This window comes from Macaca mulatta, chromosome 11 (assembly GCF_049350105.2).
Source record: "Macaca mulatta isolate MMU2019108-1 chromosome 11, T2T-MMU8v2.0, whole genome shotgun sequence".
Lineage (NCBI taxonomy): Eukaryota > Metazoa > Chordata > Mammalia > Primates > Cercopithecidae > Macaca > Macaca mulatta.
In genome coordinates, this window is record NC_133416.1 from 36,707,027 (window position 1) to 36,726,526 (window position 19,500).

General features: G+C 35.7%; 1 protein-coding gene across 5 annotated transcripts in view; it reads right to left on the reverse strand.

The window, feature by feature from the left end:
* Positions 1-19,500, reverse strand: part of CPNE8 (copine 8) — a 239,321-nt gene that overhangs the window by 40,483 nt on the left and 179,338 nt on the right. For all 5 annotated transcript variants that reach the window (XM_077953184.1, XM_077953185.1, XM_077953182.1 and 2 more), the window contains 2 exons: positions 9,735-9,781; positions 768-949 (listed from right to left, as the gene is read on the reverse strand). In XM_077953184.1, coding sequence (XP_077809310.1) covers positions 768-949; positions 9,735-9,781 — 229 coding nt within the window. The remainder of the gene's footprint in view (positions 1-767; positions 950-9,734; positions 9,782-19,500) is intronic.

A 19,500-nucleotide genomic window follows, 5' to 3' on the forward strand; every position in this document is an offset into this window, starting at 1 on the left:
GGTACTTCTAAGAATATGATATAAACATCCTTGGAGTTTCTGTCCTAGACTTTTAGATTACTCGCCCTGGAAAAGCTAGCTGCTACATAAGAAATCGTACTACAATGAGACCACTATACAGTTATGAAGCCCTCCATAACTACAGAGACAGGCCATATATAAAACAAGGGAGAGTTGTCCAGGCAACCCCAGTTTTTCAGCTATCCAAGCTCAGGCCCAAGACATGAATGAACATGAACAAAGAAGTCATGTTAGGAGACATATCAGCCCCAGAAGACATAACATGGAGAAGATCTAAGGAATTCAACAGCCAGCCAGAACTAAGTTGAAAAATGTGGCCCCAATCACCAATTCCAGGCATCTCTAGCCATTCAAGTCACCTAAGCTGAGACTCCAGATACTGCAAAGCAAAAATGCGCTATCTCTCATTATACTCTGCTTGAATTCCTGAGCCACAAATCATAAGCAGAATAGAATGACATTGTTTGGTATCTCCAAGTTTTAGGAAGGTTTGTTAGCAAGCAATAGATAATCAAAATAGACCCCCTATTTGTAAATCAGGTGGGTGCACTTCAGGTAGATTTATGGCTAAGCTATTTAGCTGTCCTTTTTCCCATTAAGTCCACACTCCAAAGTCGCTTACTTACCAAAATTAAGCTAGTCAGAAAAGCTTGCTACATGACTGACTAAAGAATAAGCACCAAAGCAATATTAAAAGGTCTAACATTAATTTTTGAGAACATCAAATCCTTTTGACAAATTCTTACCAGTGCAAATTCGTGAGATATCCTTCCATCTGGAGGCAGTTTTGCACCAAAACCTAGAGCTGGAAACATTTTATCACTGTCATAATCTTGAACGATTTCTCCCACTGCTTTTAGTGCCATACCATAGGCATTCAGTTGGTAAGGATTCATGTAGTGGAGGGAAGTGGGCTGAGCAGGGTTGCCTGATGACAGAACACATATTTCAAACATATGCAATTAGGCTAAATACATTTAACAAGATTTTTCTTAGTGTCTATTTCAGAACGAAATATTCAAAATTATGTCTTTCTGCCTATATACAGTGTGTCAAATCATTTCTTTTTGGATGGATATTAACATAGAAATATTTGTTACATTATATTAGACATATAGAAAGTTCTAAGATATGCCAAAGCATATGCAGAATTTTTCAGAAATGATTCTTATTTTCAATGCCACAGGCTATTTTTGAGTTTTTGTTCCGGTAGTATAAAAGTACTTTTGTTAATCTTATTTTATTATAATCTTTAACTTTTAAACAAAATCATGCGCCTTTAGCTTGAATCCTTATGCCTATGGCAAGATGACCCAGTAGATTTAATGGACTTCAATAATTATGAAGGCTTTGTAATGTTTTATCACCAATATAAACTGAATATTTGAGAAATATCCCAATTTAGCACTTAAAAAAGGGAAGCATAGTGATTTTCAAGTGCAGGCTGATTAAATATCTAGATCTAAAAAATTCTTCACAACTTTTGAACTAGACATTAAGCTAGGAGCCAGAGGCCAGAGTCAAGTCTTGCCATTTGTACGGCAGCCTCTATAAAATAAATCCTACCACTGTGTTTACCAGGAGGACAAAATGAGATTACATGTTTAAAAGTGATTAAAAATAATACAGCACCATAGTATTGTAAGTTGAACTGCTACAGTTATTATGGTCTGGGTCATCCAGAAGGTTCTGAATTTCAAAGTGCTTATACTGTGTAGGATGTTGCACTTGAATAGCGATGAAATTGACAGAAAGTGTAATGTATTAATATGTGCTACCACTCAAACACATTGAGATTCACATCAAGTTGCCCTAATTACCAGCATAAAGGCAGCCTGAAAGTCCATTTGGTTTCTTAAGTGAAAATGGAAAGTTAAATGAGACTAGACTCCTAACAGCACATAAAGCTCAATTTTACATTAAAGCATTGCCTGAGGAAGAAAAGGCTCAGGGCATAGTTTTTCTGATAAGAAAAAAAAATAATAAAAAGCACTTGAGATCCAAAGAGAAACAAAATAAAGACCTCCCTTTGGGTTATCTGACAGGTAATTGTACATATAATATTTTTGTCCTAAAAACAATTAATTGCACTTTTTTTTTTTTTTTTTTTTTTTTAAAATATCTATTTCCAGGAGTTACCAGCATTCAGGGGCTGGCTCCACAGAACAAAATCACTAAAAAAGTATCTTCTGACCAAAATGGCCTAATGTTCCCCTCAACTTCACGAAACTTGTAGAAAGTTTCTTCTTGACTATAAGACCCTGATTGCTCTTTTCTTAGAGCTCTCACTTTAGAAAACTTGCAATTGTAAATTTTTCCTCTGCCCCTTTGAGATGTAAATCTTCTATAACCAAGGAGTATCTTTCTCAAGGACACGGAAGGCATTCCTTTGAAATATAAACATCAAGAAAAACAGCAGCCCTATCTTCCAGTCTCCGTGAGAAGATAGAAGCCTAACTTCAATAAGCACCAATTAGCAAACAGAGATGGCCTAAGCACACAAACCAAGTTCCGTGCTAATGTCCTCCAGGACTTTTCCAGTAGCTCACCTCAGCAAGCACAAACACTCCCACCTTTTGTTTTGGAGTAGATGAGTTCAATTTTTGTCTTCTATCGTAATAGTCCTGACTCCTTTGCAATGGTCTTAAAGCCTTTCTTGCCTTTTTAATGTGTCCAGTGTGATTTTTTCTTTGACACTTCCTCCTAAAGTAGGGACTTTGCCACTTGATCCACAGCCCAGCGGAATCAGAGATAAAAAATACCATTACTAAACTAAATGGTTATTTAACACAACTCTCATGCCTGAAATCCTAGCACTCTGGGAGGCTGAGGTGGGTGGATAGCTTGAGCCCAGGAGTTCGCAACCAGCCTGGCCAACATGGTGAAACCTTGCCTCTACAAAAAATACAAAAATCAGCTGGGTGTGGTGGCATATGCCTGTAGTCTCAGCTACTCAGGAAGCTGAGATGTGGGAGATCACTTGAGCCCGGGAGGTCAAGGGTTCAGTGAGCCCCTGATAGTGCCACTGTACTCCAGCCTGAGCAACAGAGCAAGGCCCTGTCTCAAAAACAAACATAAACAAACAAACAAACAAACACTTCTCCCAACTCTCAAAGTCGCAAATATAGAAGAGTTTTAACCCAATGGTGAGAGTATGGCAAATACTTTTACTTCACTATGAAAACTGTAAATAAAAAAATACAATTAATACCCCAGAACATATAAACATTTTAACCTATCATGCATAGCTGGGCCCCTTGTACCCATACAAAGATGTCACCTATCTCTTTCCAGCATCTTCCTCTACGCCAGTCTCTTCACATTATTGCTAATGATACTTTCCCTCCCACCTCTACCTCTCAAGTTGCCACCCTGTCCTGAAATTCACCTTCTCCTCCTCCAACTTATGTCTCACCCATACTAGACAACCCTCGTTGTTTATTCCAGCCCTTATTGTCTTTTCTCTTATACTGTTATGGATCTTGTGTTCTGTACCAAAAAAAAAAAAAAAAAAAAGGCAATTTAAAGTATTGAGTCAACTCCTTGAGTCTGGGACAGTGTTTGTATTTCCTCTGTATCTGCAAAGATGCTTATAAACAATGAATTTGTAGTAGGTTAATAACATTGGGGCCCAACTAATAGCCATAATAATTATAACATAGAACCTAACATGTATCGACCACTTGATGCTATAGCTCACTTAATCCTTTCAACAAACTGACAATATAGATATTTTTATTATACCCAATATTATCAAAATTATATCTGATTTTGCTTTAGAGATGTACTATGCCTTTGTAAGAAAATCACAGTTCAAGAGAATATTTTTAACAGTTTATTGGGATGTAACGACATAAGTTACATATTAACCATTTAAAATATATAATTCAGCTGGGCATGGTGGCTCATGCCTGTAATCCCAGCACTTTGGGAGGCCAAGGTGGGTGGATCGCTTTGAGTTCAGAAGTTCAAGACCAGCCTGGGCAACATGGCGAAATCTCATCTTTACAAAAACACAAAAATTAGCCAGGAGTTGGTGGCATGTGCCTCTAGTCCCAGCTACTTGGGAGGCTGAGGCTGGAGAATCGCTGGAGCCCTGGAAGTAGAGGTTGCCGTGAGCTGAGTTTGCACCACTGTACTCCAGTGTGGGTGACAGAGTGAGACCCCCTCTCAAAAAACAAAACAAAATAAGACAAAACAAAGAAAAATTCAATGATGGTTAGTATATTCTTAGTTATGTGCAATCATCACTATAGTGAATTTTAGAACATTTTCATCACTTCAAAAAGAAACTGTACCCATTAGTTACCACCCTAGCCCTAAATAATGAATCATCATCTTTGTGTCTCCAATTTGCCTCTTCTTGACAGTTCATAAAAATAGAATCACATAATATGTCATCTTTTGTAATTAGCTGCTTTCACTTAGCTGACAGATCTCAACTATCATCTATCTTGTATCATGCATGTATTAGTGCTTTATTATTGTTTATTGCAGAATAGTATTCCATTGTATGGATTTTCTTTATCATTTACCACTTGTTAGACATTTGGGTTGCTTCCACAATTGGGATATTATGCTGTTATATATATTCACGTACGAGTTTTTGTGCTGATATATGTTTTTATGTCTCTTGAGTATATATCTAGGAATGAAATTGCTGGGTCATATGGCAACTCTATATTTAACAATGTGAGGAACTTAGCAAAGTGTTTTTCTAACGTGGCTGTACCATTTTACATTCCCACTGATACGGTTTGGATGTTTGTCCCCTCCAAATCTCAATGTTGGTGATGGGGCCTGGTGGGAGGTGTTTAGGTCATGGGGTAGGATCCCCCATGAATGGCTTGGTACCATCTTCATGGTAATGAGGGAGTTCTCACTCTGTTAGTTCATGTGAGAGGTGGTTGTTAAAAAGAGCATAGTACCTCCTCCTCCTCTCTCTCTCTCTTGCTCCCACCATGTAATATGCTGGATGCCCCTTTGCATTCCATCATGATTGAAAGCTTCCTGGGCCTCACCAGAAGCCAGGCAAATGCTGGTGCCATGCTTATGCAGCCTGCAGAACTGTGAGCTAAATAAACCTACTTTCTTTATAAATTACCCGGTCTCAGGTATTCCTTTACAGCAATGTGAATGAACTAACACAACCACCAACAATGTTAGGAGGATTCTGATTTCTTCATATCGTCACCAGCACTTGTTATTTGACCGTTTTCTTATAGTCACCCTAGTGGGTATGAAATGATATCTCATTATAGTTTTGATTTGGATCTCCTGATGCCTAAGTTGGCCAAGAATCATTTCATGTGCTTATAGGCCACTTTATATATTCTTCTTTGGAGAAATCTCTATTTAGATCCTTTGCCCACTTTTAACATTGGATTATTTGTCTTTTTTATTGAATTGTAAGTTATTTATATATTCTAGATTCAAGTCCCTCATGAGATGTATGATTTGCAAACATTTTTTCCACTCTGGGGGATGTCTTTTCATTTTCTTGATAGTGTCCTTCAAAGCATAAAAAGTTTTGATTTTGAAGTTCATTTTATCTATTTTGTTGTTGTTGTTGCTCATGAGTTTGGTGTCTTATTTAAGAATCAACTGCCAAATCCAAGGTCATGAAGATGCAGCCCTCTGTTTTCTTCTGAGAATTATATAGCATTAGCTTTTACATTTAAGTATTTGATCCACTTTGAGTTAATTTTTGTATGTGGGAAGAGTCCAATTTCATGCTTTTGCATGTGGCTACCCAGTTGTTCCAGCACCACTTGCTAAGAAGACCAGTCTTCCCCCATTGCATTGTTTTGGTATTATTCTTGAAATCAGTTGACCTCAGACATCAGGGTTTACTTCTGCAAACTTGTATCCATTTCAATGATCTGTATAATCATCTTTATGCCAATAGGACACCGTCTTAATTACTGTTGCTTTGTAGTAAGTTTTAAAAGTGAGAAATATGACGACTCCTACTTCAATGTTCTTTTTCAAGTTTGCTTTAGCTCTTTTGGGTCCTTTGCAATTTCATATTAATTTCCATATGAATTTCCTCCAAAAAGTCCTTTCAGACTTTGATAAGGATTGCTTTAAATAAATTTCATGTTAATTTCCATATGAATTTCTTCCACAACATCCTTTCAGATTTTGATAAAGATTGCTTTAAATCTGTAGATCACTTTGGTGAATAGTGCCACCTTAACAGTGTGGAGTCTTCTAATCCATGAGCATGGCTGGTTTTTCTCTTTATTTTGATTTTTAATTTATCTCAACAATGTTTTGTTTTTTTTTTCAGAAACTAGTTTGCACTTATCTTGTTTCAGAGTCGTTGGACTATAAGTTTTGCACTTCTCTTGTTTTCCATTCTTTTAACCATATTTGTTTATTTTATGAACAGGTATTCACAATTTCACAATCAGTATACTATAAAAAGACTTCCATAAAGAAGTTACTCTCCAATGTTCTTAGCTCACCTAATTGACTAGTGCTAGTCACCTTCCGTTAGTTCATTATGTATACTTCTAATATTTATGCATTTATATTGTTATGTGCCCCGATTTTTACATAAAGGGCAGCACACTGATAACTGATAACTCTGTTCTCTACTTTGGTCTTTTCATTTAACAATATATCTTAGAAGTCTTTCCATATTAGTAGAAAGAATGGTCCACTTTCTTCTCTCTTTTTCCCCTACCCTCCCTCCCTCCCTCCCTCCCTCCCTCCCTTCCTTCCTTCTTTTCCCTCATTCTTTCCTTTTGGTGGCTGCATAGTGTTTCATTCTGTGGCTGAACCACAGTTTATTTTACCAGTACCCAGCTGGTATACTCTATGAAGCTCTCTGATTTTTTTTTTTTTGTTTTTTACAAATTACTATGAACTATGGCATTTTCTGTGAGTGCAGGTAATTCTGTATTACATATATTTCCAGAAGAAGAATTGCCAGTTACATTTATTCATAAGTATAATATTCCTTTTGATACTATGATAAATTGTTTTCTGAATTTCATTTTCTAATTGTTTCTTGGAAGTGCATAAAAGAACTGAGTTTTATATATTGATCTTCTATCCTGAAAACTTGCTGAACTTATTTATTGGTTATAGTAGATTTTCAGTGGATTCCTTAGGGTTTTCTGTATACAAGATCATGCCATCTGCAATAAGGATACTTTTATTTTTCCCCTTCTTATCTGGATATTTTGTATTTAGTTTTCTTGCCTAATGGCCTTGGCTACAACCTCCAGTATAATGTTGGATAGAAGAGGTGGGAGCATACCTTTGTGTCTTGTTTTTTATCTCAGGAGGAAAATGTCAAGCTTTTCACCACTAAGTATCATGTTATTTGTGGACTTTACATAGATTCCCTCATTGGATTAGGAAATCCCTTTCTATTTCTAGTTTGTTGAGTGTTTTTAACATGAAAGTGCACTGGACTTTGTAAAATGTGTTTTCTGCATCAATTGAGATGATTGTGTGGTTTCAGTGTTTTCTTCTATCGAAAGGGTGTTGATAATGGTTTGGCTGTGTCCCCACCCAAATTTTATCTTGAACTGTAGCTCCCATAATTCCCATGTGCCATGGGAAAGGCCCGGTGGGAGGGAATTGAATCATAGGGGTGGGTCTTTCCCATGTTATTCTCATGATAGTGAATAAGTCTCATAAGATCTGATGGTTTTATAAAGGGGAGTCCCCTTGCAAATGCTCTCTTGCCTGCCACCATGTAAGACGTAACTTTGTTCCTCATTCTCCTTCTGTCATGATTGTGAGGCCTCCCTCGCCATATAGAACTGTGAGTGAATTAAACCTCTTTCCTTCATAAATTACCCAGTCTTGGGTATCTCTTTATTAGCAGCATGAAAGAAGACTAATACAGGTGTGTTATGTTATTTGATTTTTCAATATTAAAAATCCTCTCATTGCAAGGACAAATCTTACTTTGTTAGGGTGTGTAATTCTCTTGGTATCAAGATAATATTAACCTCACAAAATGAGCTGGGAAGTAACCTTCTTTCATATTTCAGAAGAGTCTGTGAAGAATTGGAATTAATTCCTCTTTAGATATTTGTTAGAATTCACCAATGAAGCTCCCTGGCCCTGGGGTGAGATTAACATTGTGGATAGTCTTCTAAAAATCACTAATTCAGTCATTTTACTTGTTATAGGTCTACTATGATTATCTGTTTCTTCTCAAGTCAATGTTTCTTCTCAAATCAAAAATGTTTGTCTTTTTATTGAATAAATTCTTTCTTATCTTAATAGTTGTGCTAGTATTTATCAGTGAACAAAATATAGTATTTTAAAGCGTTGGATTTTAGGTATTATTTCTTTTTGTTTGTTTTATTTTGTTTTGTTTTTGAGATGGAGTCTCACTGTCGCCCAGCTTGGAGTACAGTGGCGCAATCTTGGCTCACTGCAACCTCTGCCTCTCGGCTTCAAGCAATTCTCCTGCCTCTGCCTCCTGAGTAGCTGGGACTTCAGGTGTGCACCACCATGCTTGGCTAACTTTTGCATTTTTCGCAGAGATGGGGTTCACCATGTTGCCCACGCTGGTCTCAAACTACTGACCTCAGGTGATACGCCCCCCTCAGCCTCCCAAAGTGCTGGTATTACAGGCATGAGCCACCATGCCTGGCCTTAGGTATTATTTCTATGTTCTGTATTATGCTGAATAAAACACGAGTAAAAATGATTAATGGAAACCACACTGTTGGAGAATGAACGTGACATGCAGTGAAAGCTGAATTAGAGTCTGGTCTTATCTGTAGTTCTAACTCTAGAACTAACAAGCCAAGTGTGTTTATTAGTAAAAATATTTCCTGGATCTGAGGGTCCTCACTTGTATAAGAGGAGGGTTCAATTAAGTGATTTCTAAGGTACTTTCTTCCCTAAAATTTCTTTTATTTTGTAAAATGTGAATCATTGTGAGATAAATATGAAATAAAGACAATATAAGGTGGGATCCATAGATATAATAAGCCATTTGAAAGAAAAAATAGACAAATATAAACTAGTGGCAACTTCTGGTAAAAGTTACATAATGAGGTTCACATTCTGATGATACATAATAACTAATTTCAAATGATTGTTCTGTTTGAAATAAAGTCGCTTCAACATAAAAGTCCACTATCTTTTTTTTCTTAAAAGGGTTAATACATAAATTATGAATATCCATACATGGACTGTTACATATCAGTCCCTCTAAGTGAATTAGATATTAATGTGTTAACATGAATAATTATTAAAAATTAATAATTGAGTAAATGTGAACCAACTTTATAAAGGACAGAAATTGTTGAATTATATTTATATAAATTCATACATACAAAAGTACTATAAAAATGAGGATTATCACTTGATACACTTCAGAATTATAGTTATATAAAGAAAAGAACAGAGGGTAGGAGAATGGGTCAGAGATATACAATAGGCTTCAGTACATCTAAAATTTGTATTCTTTTAAACACATGTAAAACAATGATAATATTTCAATATATAATAAATCTGAATGATACTATTAGCATTTTTCTTATATTATTTCTAGCCTTTTGTATATCTGAACTATTTCACAACATTAAAAAGAAAGAAAAATTTATGTATATTTTATATGGAAAGCTTCAGAAGTATATGAATATAGGAATAAATTAACACTCATGAAAATATAAATTTATATTTCATGTAATTGCTGATGATTTTTATCAGGGGATAACCAAACCACTCACCATTTGATGCTGTAAAATCAATAGCCACTGTGAAATTGATTTGCGTCCTGAAATAGAAGTAAACAAGAATCATTAATAATGAAACAACCTGATAAAAGGAGTTTCTTTTCCATTTGGGTTATATGTTTTAATGTCACTAATTTCTCAAACGTTAATTAAGAGCGATATATTACAGTACATATTGCATAGCATCAGAAAGGCAGTTTTACATGGTAAGAACTTGGCAAAAATGTATTTATAGTTACATATATTTATAGTCACATAAAATGAAAACTAAAGTCTCAGGAATAAAAGTAGCTCCTATTTTGGAGTATGATAACTAAGTAAGTGACTCATAACAAAGTAGTCAAAATGCAAATAATTGTTTTCCAGCCTCAATGCCACCATTTATTATTAATTTATCTGTTTCCAAAATTGTTCTGTAGTAATCATGAAATTAGCATGCCCTTAAAAGTGTTACATTGCTAAAATCATCTCTAATAATGTCATTCCTTAAACTAATTCTATTTAACAATCCCCCAAACACAAGATTTTCTCCAGCATCCCTTCCTGATAAAACTCACAAGAAGCTAGGCGTTGAAGGAACACTCCGCGAAATAATAAGGGCCATCTATGACAAATTCACAGCCAACATCATACTGAATGGGCAAAAACTGGAAACATTCCTCTTGAGAACTGGAACAAGTCAAGGATGCCCACTCTCACCACTCCTATTCCACATAGTACTGGAAGAGCTGGCCAGAGCAATTTGGCAAGAGAAAGAAATAAAAGGCATCCAAATGGGAAAATAAGTCAAACCATCTCTCTTCACGGACCATACAATTCTGTACCTAGAAAATCCTAAATACTACACTAAAAGGCTCCTGGAACTGATAAATTCTGCAAAGTTCAGGATACAAAATCATGTACAAAAATCAGTAGCATGTTTATACACCAGTAACGTTCAAGCTGAGGGCTAAATGAAGAATGCAATCCCATTCACAAGAGTGACACACAAAAAATAAATATATATAGGAATAAATCTAACCAAGGCAGTGAAATATATCTACCAGGAGAACCATAAAACACTTCAAAAGAAATCATAGAACATAACAAAAGAAAAAACATTCCATACTCATGCATTGGAACAATCAAAATTATTACAATGGGCACACTGCCCAAAACAATCTAAATATTCAATGCTATTCCTATCAAACTACTAACGTCATTTTTCACAGAATTGGGAAAAACTATTCTAAAGTTCCTAGGAAACCCAGAAAGAGCCTGAAGAGTCAAAGCAATCTTAAGCAAAAAGAACAAAGCCAGAGGCATCACATTACCTGACTTTTTAGTATAAGACTAACCAAAACAGCATAGCACTGGTACAAAAACAGACACACAGACCAATGGAACAGAATAGAGAGCCCAGAGATAAAGCTGCACATCTATAGATATCTGATCTTGGACAAAGTTGACTAAAATAAGCAATGGGGAAATTTACTGAATAGCATTTTATTGAATAGTATCTATTTCACAAATGGTGCTAGAATAACTGGCTGGCCACATGCAGAAGAATGAAACTTGACCCCTACCTTTCACCATATACAAAAATTATTAAATCAAGAAGGATTAAAGATTTAAGTATGAGACCTCAAACTATAATTATCCTAGAAGAAAACCTTGAAAACACCATTCTGGATATTGGCCTTGGGAAATAATTTATGACTAAATCCTCAAAAGTAATCATAACAAAAACAAAATTGATAAGTAGGACCTAATTAATCTAAAGAGCATCTACACAACAAAAGAAACTATCAATAGAGTGAACAGACAACCTAGAGAATGGGAGAAAATATTCACAAACTATGCATCTGACGAAAGTCTGATATCCAGAATCTACAAGGAACTTAAACCAACAAGCAAAAAACCCAATTAAAAAATGAGCAAAAGACATGAACAGACACTTCTAAACTAGCCAACATACATGAAAAAATGCTTCACACCAGTAATCATCAGAGAAATGCAGATCACAAGCACAATGAGATAACATCTCACGTTAGTCAGAATGGCTCTTACAACAGTGTCAAAAAACAACAGAGGTTGGCCAGGCTGTGGAAGAAAGGGAAGAATGCTTATACAATGTTGGTGAGAATGTAAACTAGTTCCAGCCACTGTGGAAAGCAGTTTGGAGTTTTCTCAAAGAACTTAGAACTGCCACTGGACTCAGCAATCCCATCACTGGGCATAAACCCAAAAGAAAACAAATCATTTTACCAAAAAGACACATGCACTCCATGTTCATTGCAGCATCATTCAGAATAGTGAAGACATGGAGCTAACCTAGCTGCTCATCAACAGTGGATTAGATATTAAAAAATGTGGTACATACACACCATGGAATGCTACACAGCCACAACAAAGAATAAAGTCATGCCCTTTGCAGCAACTTGGATATAGCTGGAGACCAATACCCTAGGCAAATTAATGCAGGGACAGAAAGCAAACACCACACATTCTTCCCTATAAGTGTGAGCTAAACATTGGGTACTCATGGACATAAAGATGGCAACAACAGACACTGGTGACTATTAGAGGAGAGAAGGAAGAAGGATGTCTTGAGAGCTGAAAAATGAACTGTTGGGTACTATGCTCAGTACCTGGGTGATGGGATCATTTGTACCCTTAACCTCAGCATCACACAATATACCCAGGTAACAAACATGCACATGTAACTCTTGAATCTAAAAGAAAAGGTGAAAAAAGAAACAAACAGGATTTTCTTTTGTTTTCTTCAGAAATGAAGTATTTCAGACACTAGTAGTCTCCCATTGCTCACAGCATTTCTCTCTGTGTGTTTTTGTGTATGTGTATGTGTATGTGTGCATGTGTGTGTGGTGTATTTACAGATATAGATAAATACAGATATGTAGTGATTGATGAAATATGTTACAAAATGCTCCTCAACTTGCAGTGGGGTTACATCCTGATAAATCAACCATAAGTTGAAAACACTGTAAGACAAACGCATTTAAATACCTTACCTAAGGAAAGTCATAGTTAACTCTAGCCTATTTTATTGTGCTCTGAATGCTTCCATTAGCCTATAGTTGGGCAAAATAATCTGGCAACACAGTACACTTTGGAGTATCAGTTGTTTACCCAGTGATCCTGTGGCTGACTGGGAGCTGTGGCCACTGCCCAGCATCAGGAGAGCATATCATACTGCTTTTCTTTCTACTGAATGCATATTGATTGTGCACCATGGTAAAGAAAAATCTTGTTGAACTATTGTAACTTGGGGACCGTGTGTGTGTGTGTGTATATATATGTGTGTGTGTATGTGTGTGTATATATATGTGTGTGTGTGTGTGTGTGTATACATATTTCAGCACATGGTTGTTACCCAAAGTTATTTTACTGAATTAGTTTAGTTTTTTTTTCTGATGGAAACTAATGAGGTGGTGGCATTCACATAAGAAATTCACTTTTTTGAGCATACCTATGACTCTATATGTAATTCCATCTCTTTCTTCCCAGAGAAAATATACAAACACAAATACATGACAATGCTATAAATACTGTAATAACCTGGAATCACATTTAATCTACAAAATAATTTTTAATTAAAAGTAAATCATCTGAAAACGAGTACCTTATTTTTTTTTAGCAACAAATTACTTTTGATCACACAGCACAATTGATTTAACACTTTGAAGTTTGGAACTATTGGATAAATAATGATGGGATTTAAATAAAGCAATCTGATTCTGCTATTACAGCATAGGGTCCCTGGTAGTTCTCTTTGTAAAAACTATAGTGATATTTCCTTCTTTCTCCAAATATCCAGCCTGGAAAGACCTAAATGCAATGCAGGTATTGAATCAAATTCACACATTGTTTTTTTTTTTCCCTACGGAAACAACAACCTTTCTTGCTTACATTTAACAAAAACTAGTATAGATTCCCTTTATATGAATAGTTATATGGTATTTTTTTCTCAGAGCAGAAATCAGGTTTATAGGCTAAGAATATAGGCTAATTTGGAGCATAATACTAACCAGCATGAACTTAAGTGAGTACAAATTTAAAAAAAAAGAATATAGTAAGACTTCTGGGAGAACATTTTCAGATAAAAGCCCCTTTGAGGGACTGAAAAGAACAATCACCATCAGCACACTGCTTTGTCATGCTGTGGTAGGGAGAGAAATGACTGTGACACACAGCAGTATGGTAGATTAGAAAGGGTGTGGATTTTGAATCTGAATGAACTGGGTTTGAGTCCCAGCAACCCAGTTGGTGACCTTAGCCAAATTTCAAAACTCTTGGAGGGCAGGTACCTGGACCATAGAAATGAAATGAGAACTGAAAGGAAACAACATGAGATATTACATACATGTTTTATTTTACACACATAATATATATACATATATCATAAGATATTCACATTATATATATCACACATTATATATAATGTGACGTTACATGGCTACTACCAGTTAACCACACAATAATTTTAAAGAGAAGATACTATCATCTTCTTTTTACAGAGAAGGAAATCTATGCTTACAAAACTTAATAATTTCCACACCAGTAATAAACAAGAACACTGGAATTTGAATTCACATTCAACTACAAAGACCATAATCATAACCTCTATACTAATCTGTTTCTCCAGTTAAATATTTGCAAACTTCCTGGCTATAATAGGCACACAATAAAGGATATGGATTCTATTATTAATATTATGCTGCAATCCTGGAAAAAATTCTACATAGATGTTCTTAATGGTAAAAAAAAAAATCTGGATATAATCTCATGCTTGGGCAAATTTTTCCTTCTATCAAATATGTTATCAAATATATAAATAAAATAATCTGTATATATTCTTTTTTGTTATTTTATTCAAATAACACCTCATTAGGAATAAAAAATAACTTTGAGCTTTAAGAATATATGTTTTAACAGACTATAAAGATCAATTTGGAAGTCCAGTCTTTGGTTCAATGTCAATACACTGTAGGAAAATACACATTATTATCTTGATTCAACTCTCTCTTGTAACAGCATCTGCACAACGCTTTCCACATATTGAAACCTCATGGTATTTGCTGGACGAATGGATACATTTGTTTTATGATTGTTTCTAACTTTTTCTCCAGGGTAGCCCAGGATGTGTGGCATAACCTTCAACTTCCTAGAAGCACTGGTTGCAGATACAAGACTTCAGTAGTCATAGATGCAAAGGTCCTCTCAAAGCCAAAGTTGTGCCTACCAAAGCTATAAAGAAAAGTTATGGCTATTCACTAAAGAACCATACATAAGAGTTAAAAAGAAGGAGAGAGCAGAGGCCAGGCACAGTGGATCACACTTATAATCCCAGCACTCTGAGAGGCTGAGGTGGGAGGATCACTTGAAGCCAGGAGTTCAAGACCAGCCTGGGCAACATATTGGGACCCAGTCTGAATACAAACTTTAAAAAATAACCAGGTGGGGTGGTGTACACTTGTAGTCCCAACTACATAGGAGGCTGAGGTGTGATGATTTCTTCAGCCTAGGAATTTGAGGCTGCAGTGAGCTATAATTGCACTATTGCACTCCAGCTTCGGCAACAGAGTGAGATACTATTAAAAAATGAAAATAAAAAGGAGCAGATATTTAGAATTAAACTCACTTACTAAAACTATAAATAGCTAAACTACATTACAAAACTATGTAGACTATGTACAACAAAACAATGAACTGTAGAAAAGAAGAAAAGAAAAAGAGAGGGAAGGAAGGTAAGAAGGAAGGGAGGAAGAAGAACGAAAGGCAGGACCAATGAGCACTGTTGAAATCCAGGGCACTTTTTGTATCTACAACTACTGAAGTCTTGTATCTGCAACCAATGCTTCTAGGAAGTTGATGGTTATGCTACACATCCTAGGCTACCCTGAAGAACAAGTTAGAAACAATCATAAAACAAATGTGTCCACTTGCCCAGTAAATACAGTGAGGTGGTTTCCAATATGTGGAAACTTATACTCTTAAGCTTAAGTATAAAAGGTGGATGCATTCGTTTAGCACTAAATGATAAATAAGACCATTTGGTAATTACAGTGCAACATAGACACTCAATGAGTAAAGCAGAATCCTGAAGCATATTTGATGACTGATTGATGACAAGATTTGGTTAATTCTTTGTCTCATTCTGCATGTCAGGAAGAATCTCTCGCCTTTATTACTTTGAATCAGCAGCAGCATTCAGCTGAGAAGGAAAATACCATGGCTTACTAAATAAAGCAGCTCATGGTAGCGATGGTCACTAGGCTAACTACTATCATACCATTGAGATTTTTCTACTTAGAAAACCACAGTTCAACAACGATTTATGGAGCACCTTCCAACGGCCAAGCACTGTGCTGTAGGATCAAGAGAAACAGGAGCAAATGAAACACTATTCTTGAACTCACAGGGCAAAACTCCAGTTTTATATTGTTAAAAAACAATGACAAAGATAACACAGCATTTTATCATTGAATTCAAAATCAATAGCATAACCTAAAACTCACCTGCACATTTACTGTGAACATCAGTTTGTTCAACCCCATGATTCCTAAGGGTTTCCATTCATATTATAATACATACTTATCAAATCAAGTGCCATACTCTATGTATTTAGAAAATAATAACTGATAAAAATTTTAAAGAAAGTTCCTAGCAATACTATAACCTCAAGTTATAAAACAGGTTTCTTGAAGACTTTAATAAACAATCTGTTATGAAAGTAAACCAAACAACATTTCAGTCAGTCAAGTTGTTACCCTTTTTCATTCTCTAATATTGCTTGAAGCCTAATGTTAGAGGAAAAAAATCAATCATGTGTCAAAGTAAAAAAAAAATCCAAATTTATACAAGATTACTCCTGACAGAATATTCATAAACAATCACATTTAAATCCTCGAAACATCTTGTTTAGGAAGTGTTACTTTAGCTGTCATTTTATGTTTCAGAAGCAGAAAAGACAGAAGGATTTCATAAAATCCAGTTAGCAGCATTATATTTTAGAATATAAAAAAGTTATGCCTGCCAAATTGCATGAGTTAGTACTAACATCTCATGAGACTTCCCAATACATATGTCCTAGTACTACTAAAATATGCACTTGGAAAATGTCCCTATTTTACTCTACCATCTTTCCAAAAGCTGTGAATGACAGAGAAATCAGATGTCAAGATGAGAATAATTTACTAGAACAGCAAAGATCCACAGGAAACAAGTATATATGGGAGTATCAAAGAAAACTAGACACACATGTACACATACAGAGAGTAATACCATCTTACACGTGTTTTCTACAGCTGTTATTATGAATTCATTACAGAGAACTAACAAAACTCTGATGGGGATGTGCATAAGGCTTGTTTTCCTTTCTTACCAATTTCAAATCTGGTTCAGTTGCACAAAGCGAACTTTGTAAATTATACAATGAATTTCTCCCACTCCTCTTTAAATTAATCTTGACAAACAGATTCAGATCCACTAGCTGTTGGTATCTAGAACTCAAAAATGTAGTTGGGATGCCCATCCAACAATAATATTCCTCTCATTCTTTCCATGTTGGTATCAGGACTATGCTTCTGCCTTGATTTACCAATATGCATTCTAGTTCACACTTTGGTTATGGAACACGTCCTGAAGCCCTGGTGCACTTGCCTCAAACATTGTCATCCAACCTAACCCTTCTTGACCTTCTTTCACCATGGGCTAAACTCTGAGCCCTTTTCTGTCTTGTCTTCTTGCTTTTCTTAAAAGTGGTTCAACTACCTGAATGGCAATGCAGACAGATGCCTGATTCCAAACTTTGCTGCATCTTCAAAATTCTAGCATCCCATGCCCATGAACTACTCAGTGAATTAAGATCTTGCCAAGTAATATATCCTAGAATGAGGGCAGGTTTTGAGATGCACAAATGCAATTCAGATATAAATACCTTCACTTATGATTCATGTGACCTTGAGAAAACTATTCGACCTTCTGCAGCTCACTTGTAAAGAATTATAAAACCTTCCTTGGATTGTTGCTGTGAGGACCATAAAAGCACCTGTCCTTTAGAAGGCCCATTAAGTAGTTGATTCATTATTATCACGATTACTGATACTAGTTTTTCAGAACCTGAGTTTAGCATACTTCTTTGAATACTGGATTGTATAATGCTTATCAAATTTCTGGGTCTACCAGAGGTTCGGGTTATTTCTCAGTATCTGACCTTCCCATGTCAGATTTCCTTTCCTTCACACCCACTAATTAGGTCCCAACCTGCCCAACCCAAAACTGCACTATGAATTTATGATCTAACCTTATTAGGTGTTATCTAGGTACTTCCTCAAACAAAATTCTACTGCATGAAGTAATTGTAAACTTTGACTTTTGCCTTATTTTCTATCCTTTCTTTCCTTCACACACTCTGGATTCCTGGGGATCAGTGAAATGTCAAAAGTAACAGTAAAAAAAAAATAACTGGAGACAAGAGATACGATTCCTCAACTTTTTATTCTTCATTCTTACTGAATCCAGTTTTTACAAATCAACAAAACTTTCTAATTTCTCTAGACTTTGAAGATTGATTTCTATATTTTTTCACACAATACTACTACTCCAAAATACAACTTCACAAGGAGGCTAGCTTATCTTCGTGCAACTCAAGAACACCTTATCAAAAAGGTATGCAAAATTGCTAATCTTTTTTCTAACCAATAGTTAGAAAATATATGTGACATAATCAAAATAAGCTAACAAAATAATCAACCCCAAACCGAAAATGTAAGCACTGTCCATCAAAATCCCATTTAAAATGAGGTAGGTGCCAGAGACGTAATGCCTGCCTAGTAGGAAGATAGTGAACTCTTGAGTCATATAGACTGGAGTTTGAATCCCAGAATCACCACTAGCTAGCTAGTTGTGACTCCTTGCAAAACTATCAACTCTCTGGGTCTCAGTTTTCTCATGATAAATAGGTAACAACCACTGTGAAGGAGACTTCTAAATGTTAGAAATAAAGCTCTAAAGTACTTGCACATAGCAAATACTCTACATGCTGGAAGACGAATTCCTTGAGTAACCCATGCCATTTTCTCCTGGTTCACAATAATCCTCTTCTCTGTTGGGTCAGAAGAGAGTTCCTTCTTTATATTAACATAAATTTATCTTTCATTAGTCCTTCCTGTAATGTGGGTTAGTGATGTATCAAGGGTGGGGCAATGAAGCTCCAACCAGTACAGGCAGTAGAGGAGTACACTGTCTGTACAGAACTTAAATATAGTAATATATCTTGTGCATATGCAAACTACATTTTAATATCACCATACACTAGCAATTCTAAGCAATGTCAGTGACAAACTTTTTCCCACCCTACTACCTCCTGCCTTTGGTGAGCTACTGTTTTTATGTATTTCTGTTTCTCCTGCTCCCAGCCCCCAACCTTTTAATTGCCCTCAACTATGAAACTATTTTAGAAATAGCAAAGTGTGTTGTTTACAAAAGAATAATTTCACAGACGTAGATGATAAAATTTTGTTCCTACAAAAGTTTCTAAGTTTCAAAGAAAAGTTATATGTTTAAAGAGGAAATTATTAGCACATCATCAGGAGGGAAAGATGTAAAGTTGTTTTTCTAGTATTAATAATAGTTTTACAAAAATTCATTGCTGTTGCATCACTCAGTTCTTTCAGTTTTCACTGTGTGTGGCTAAAAGTGCACACTGTAACCAAGCAACGTAGCTATGAAACTGCCCAATACCAACAGAGTGTCA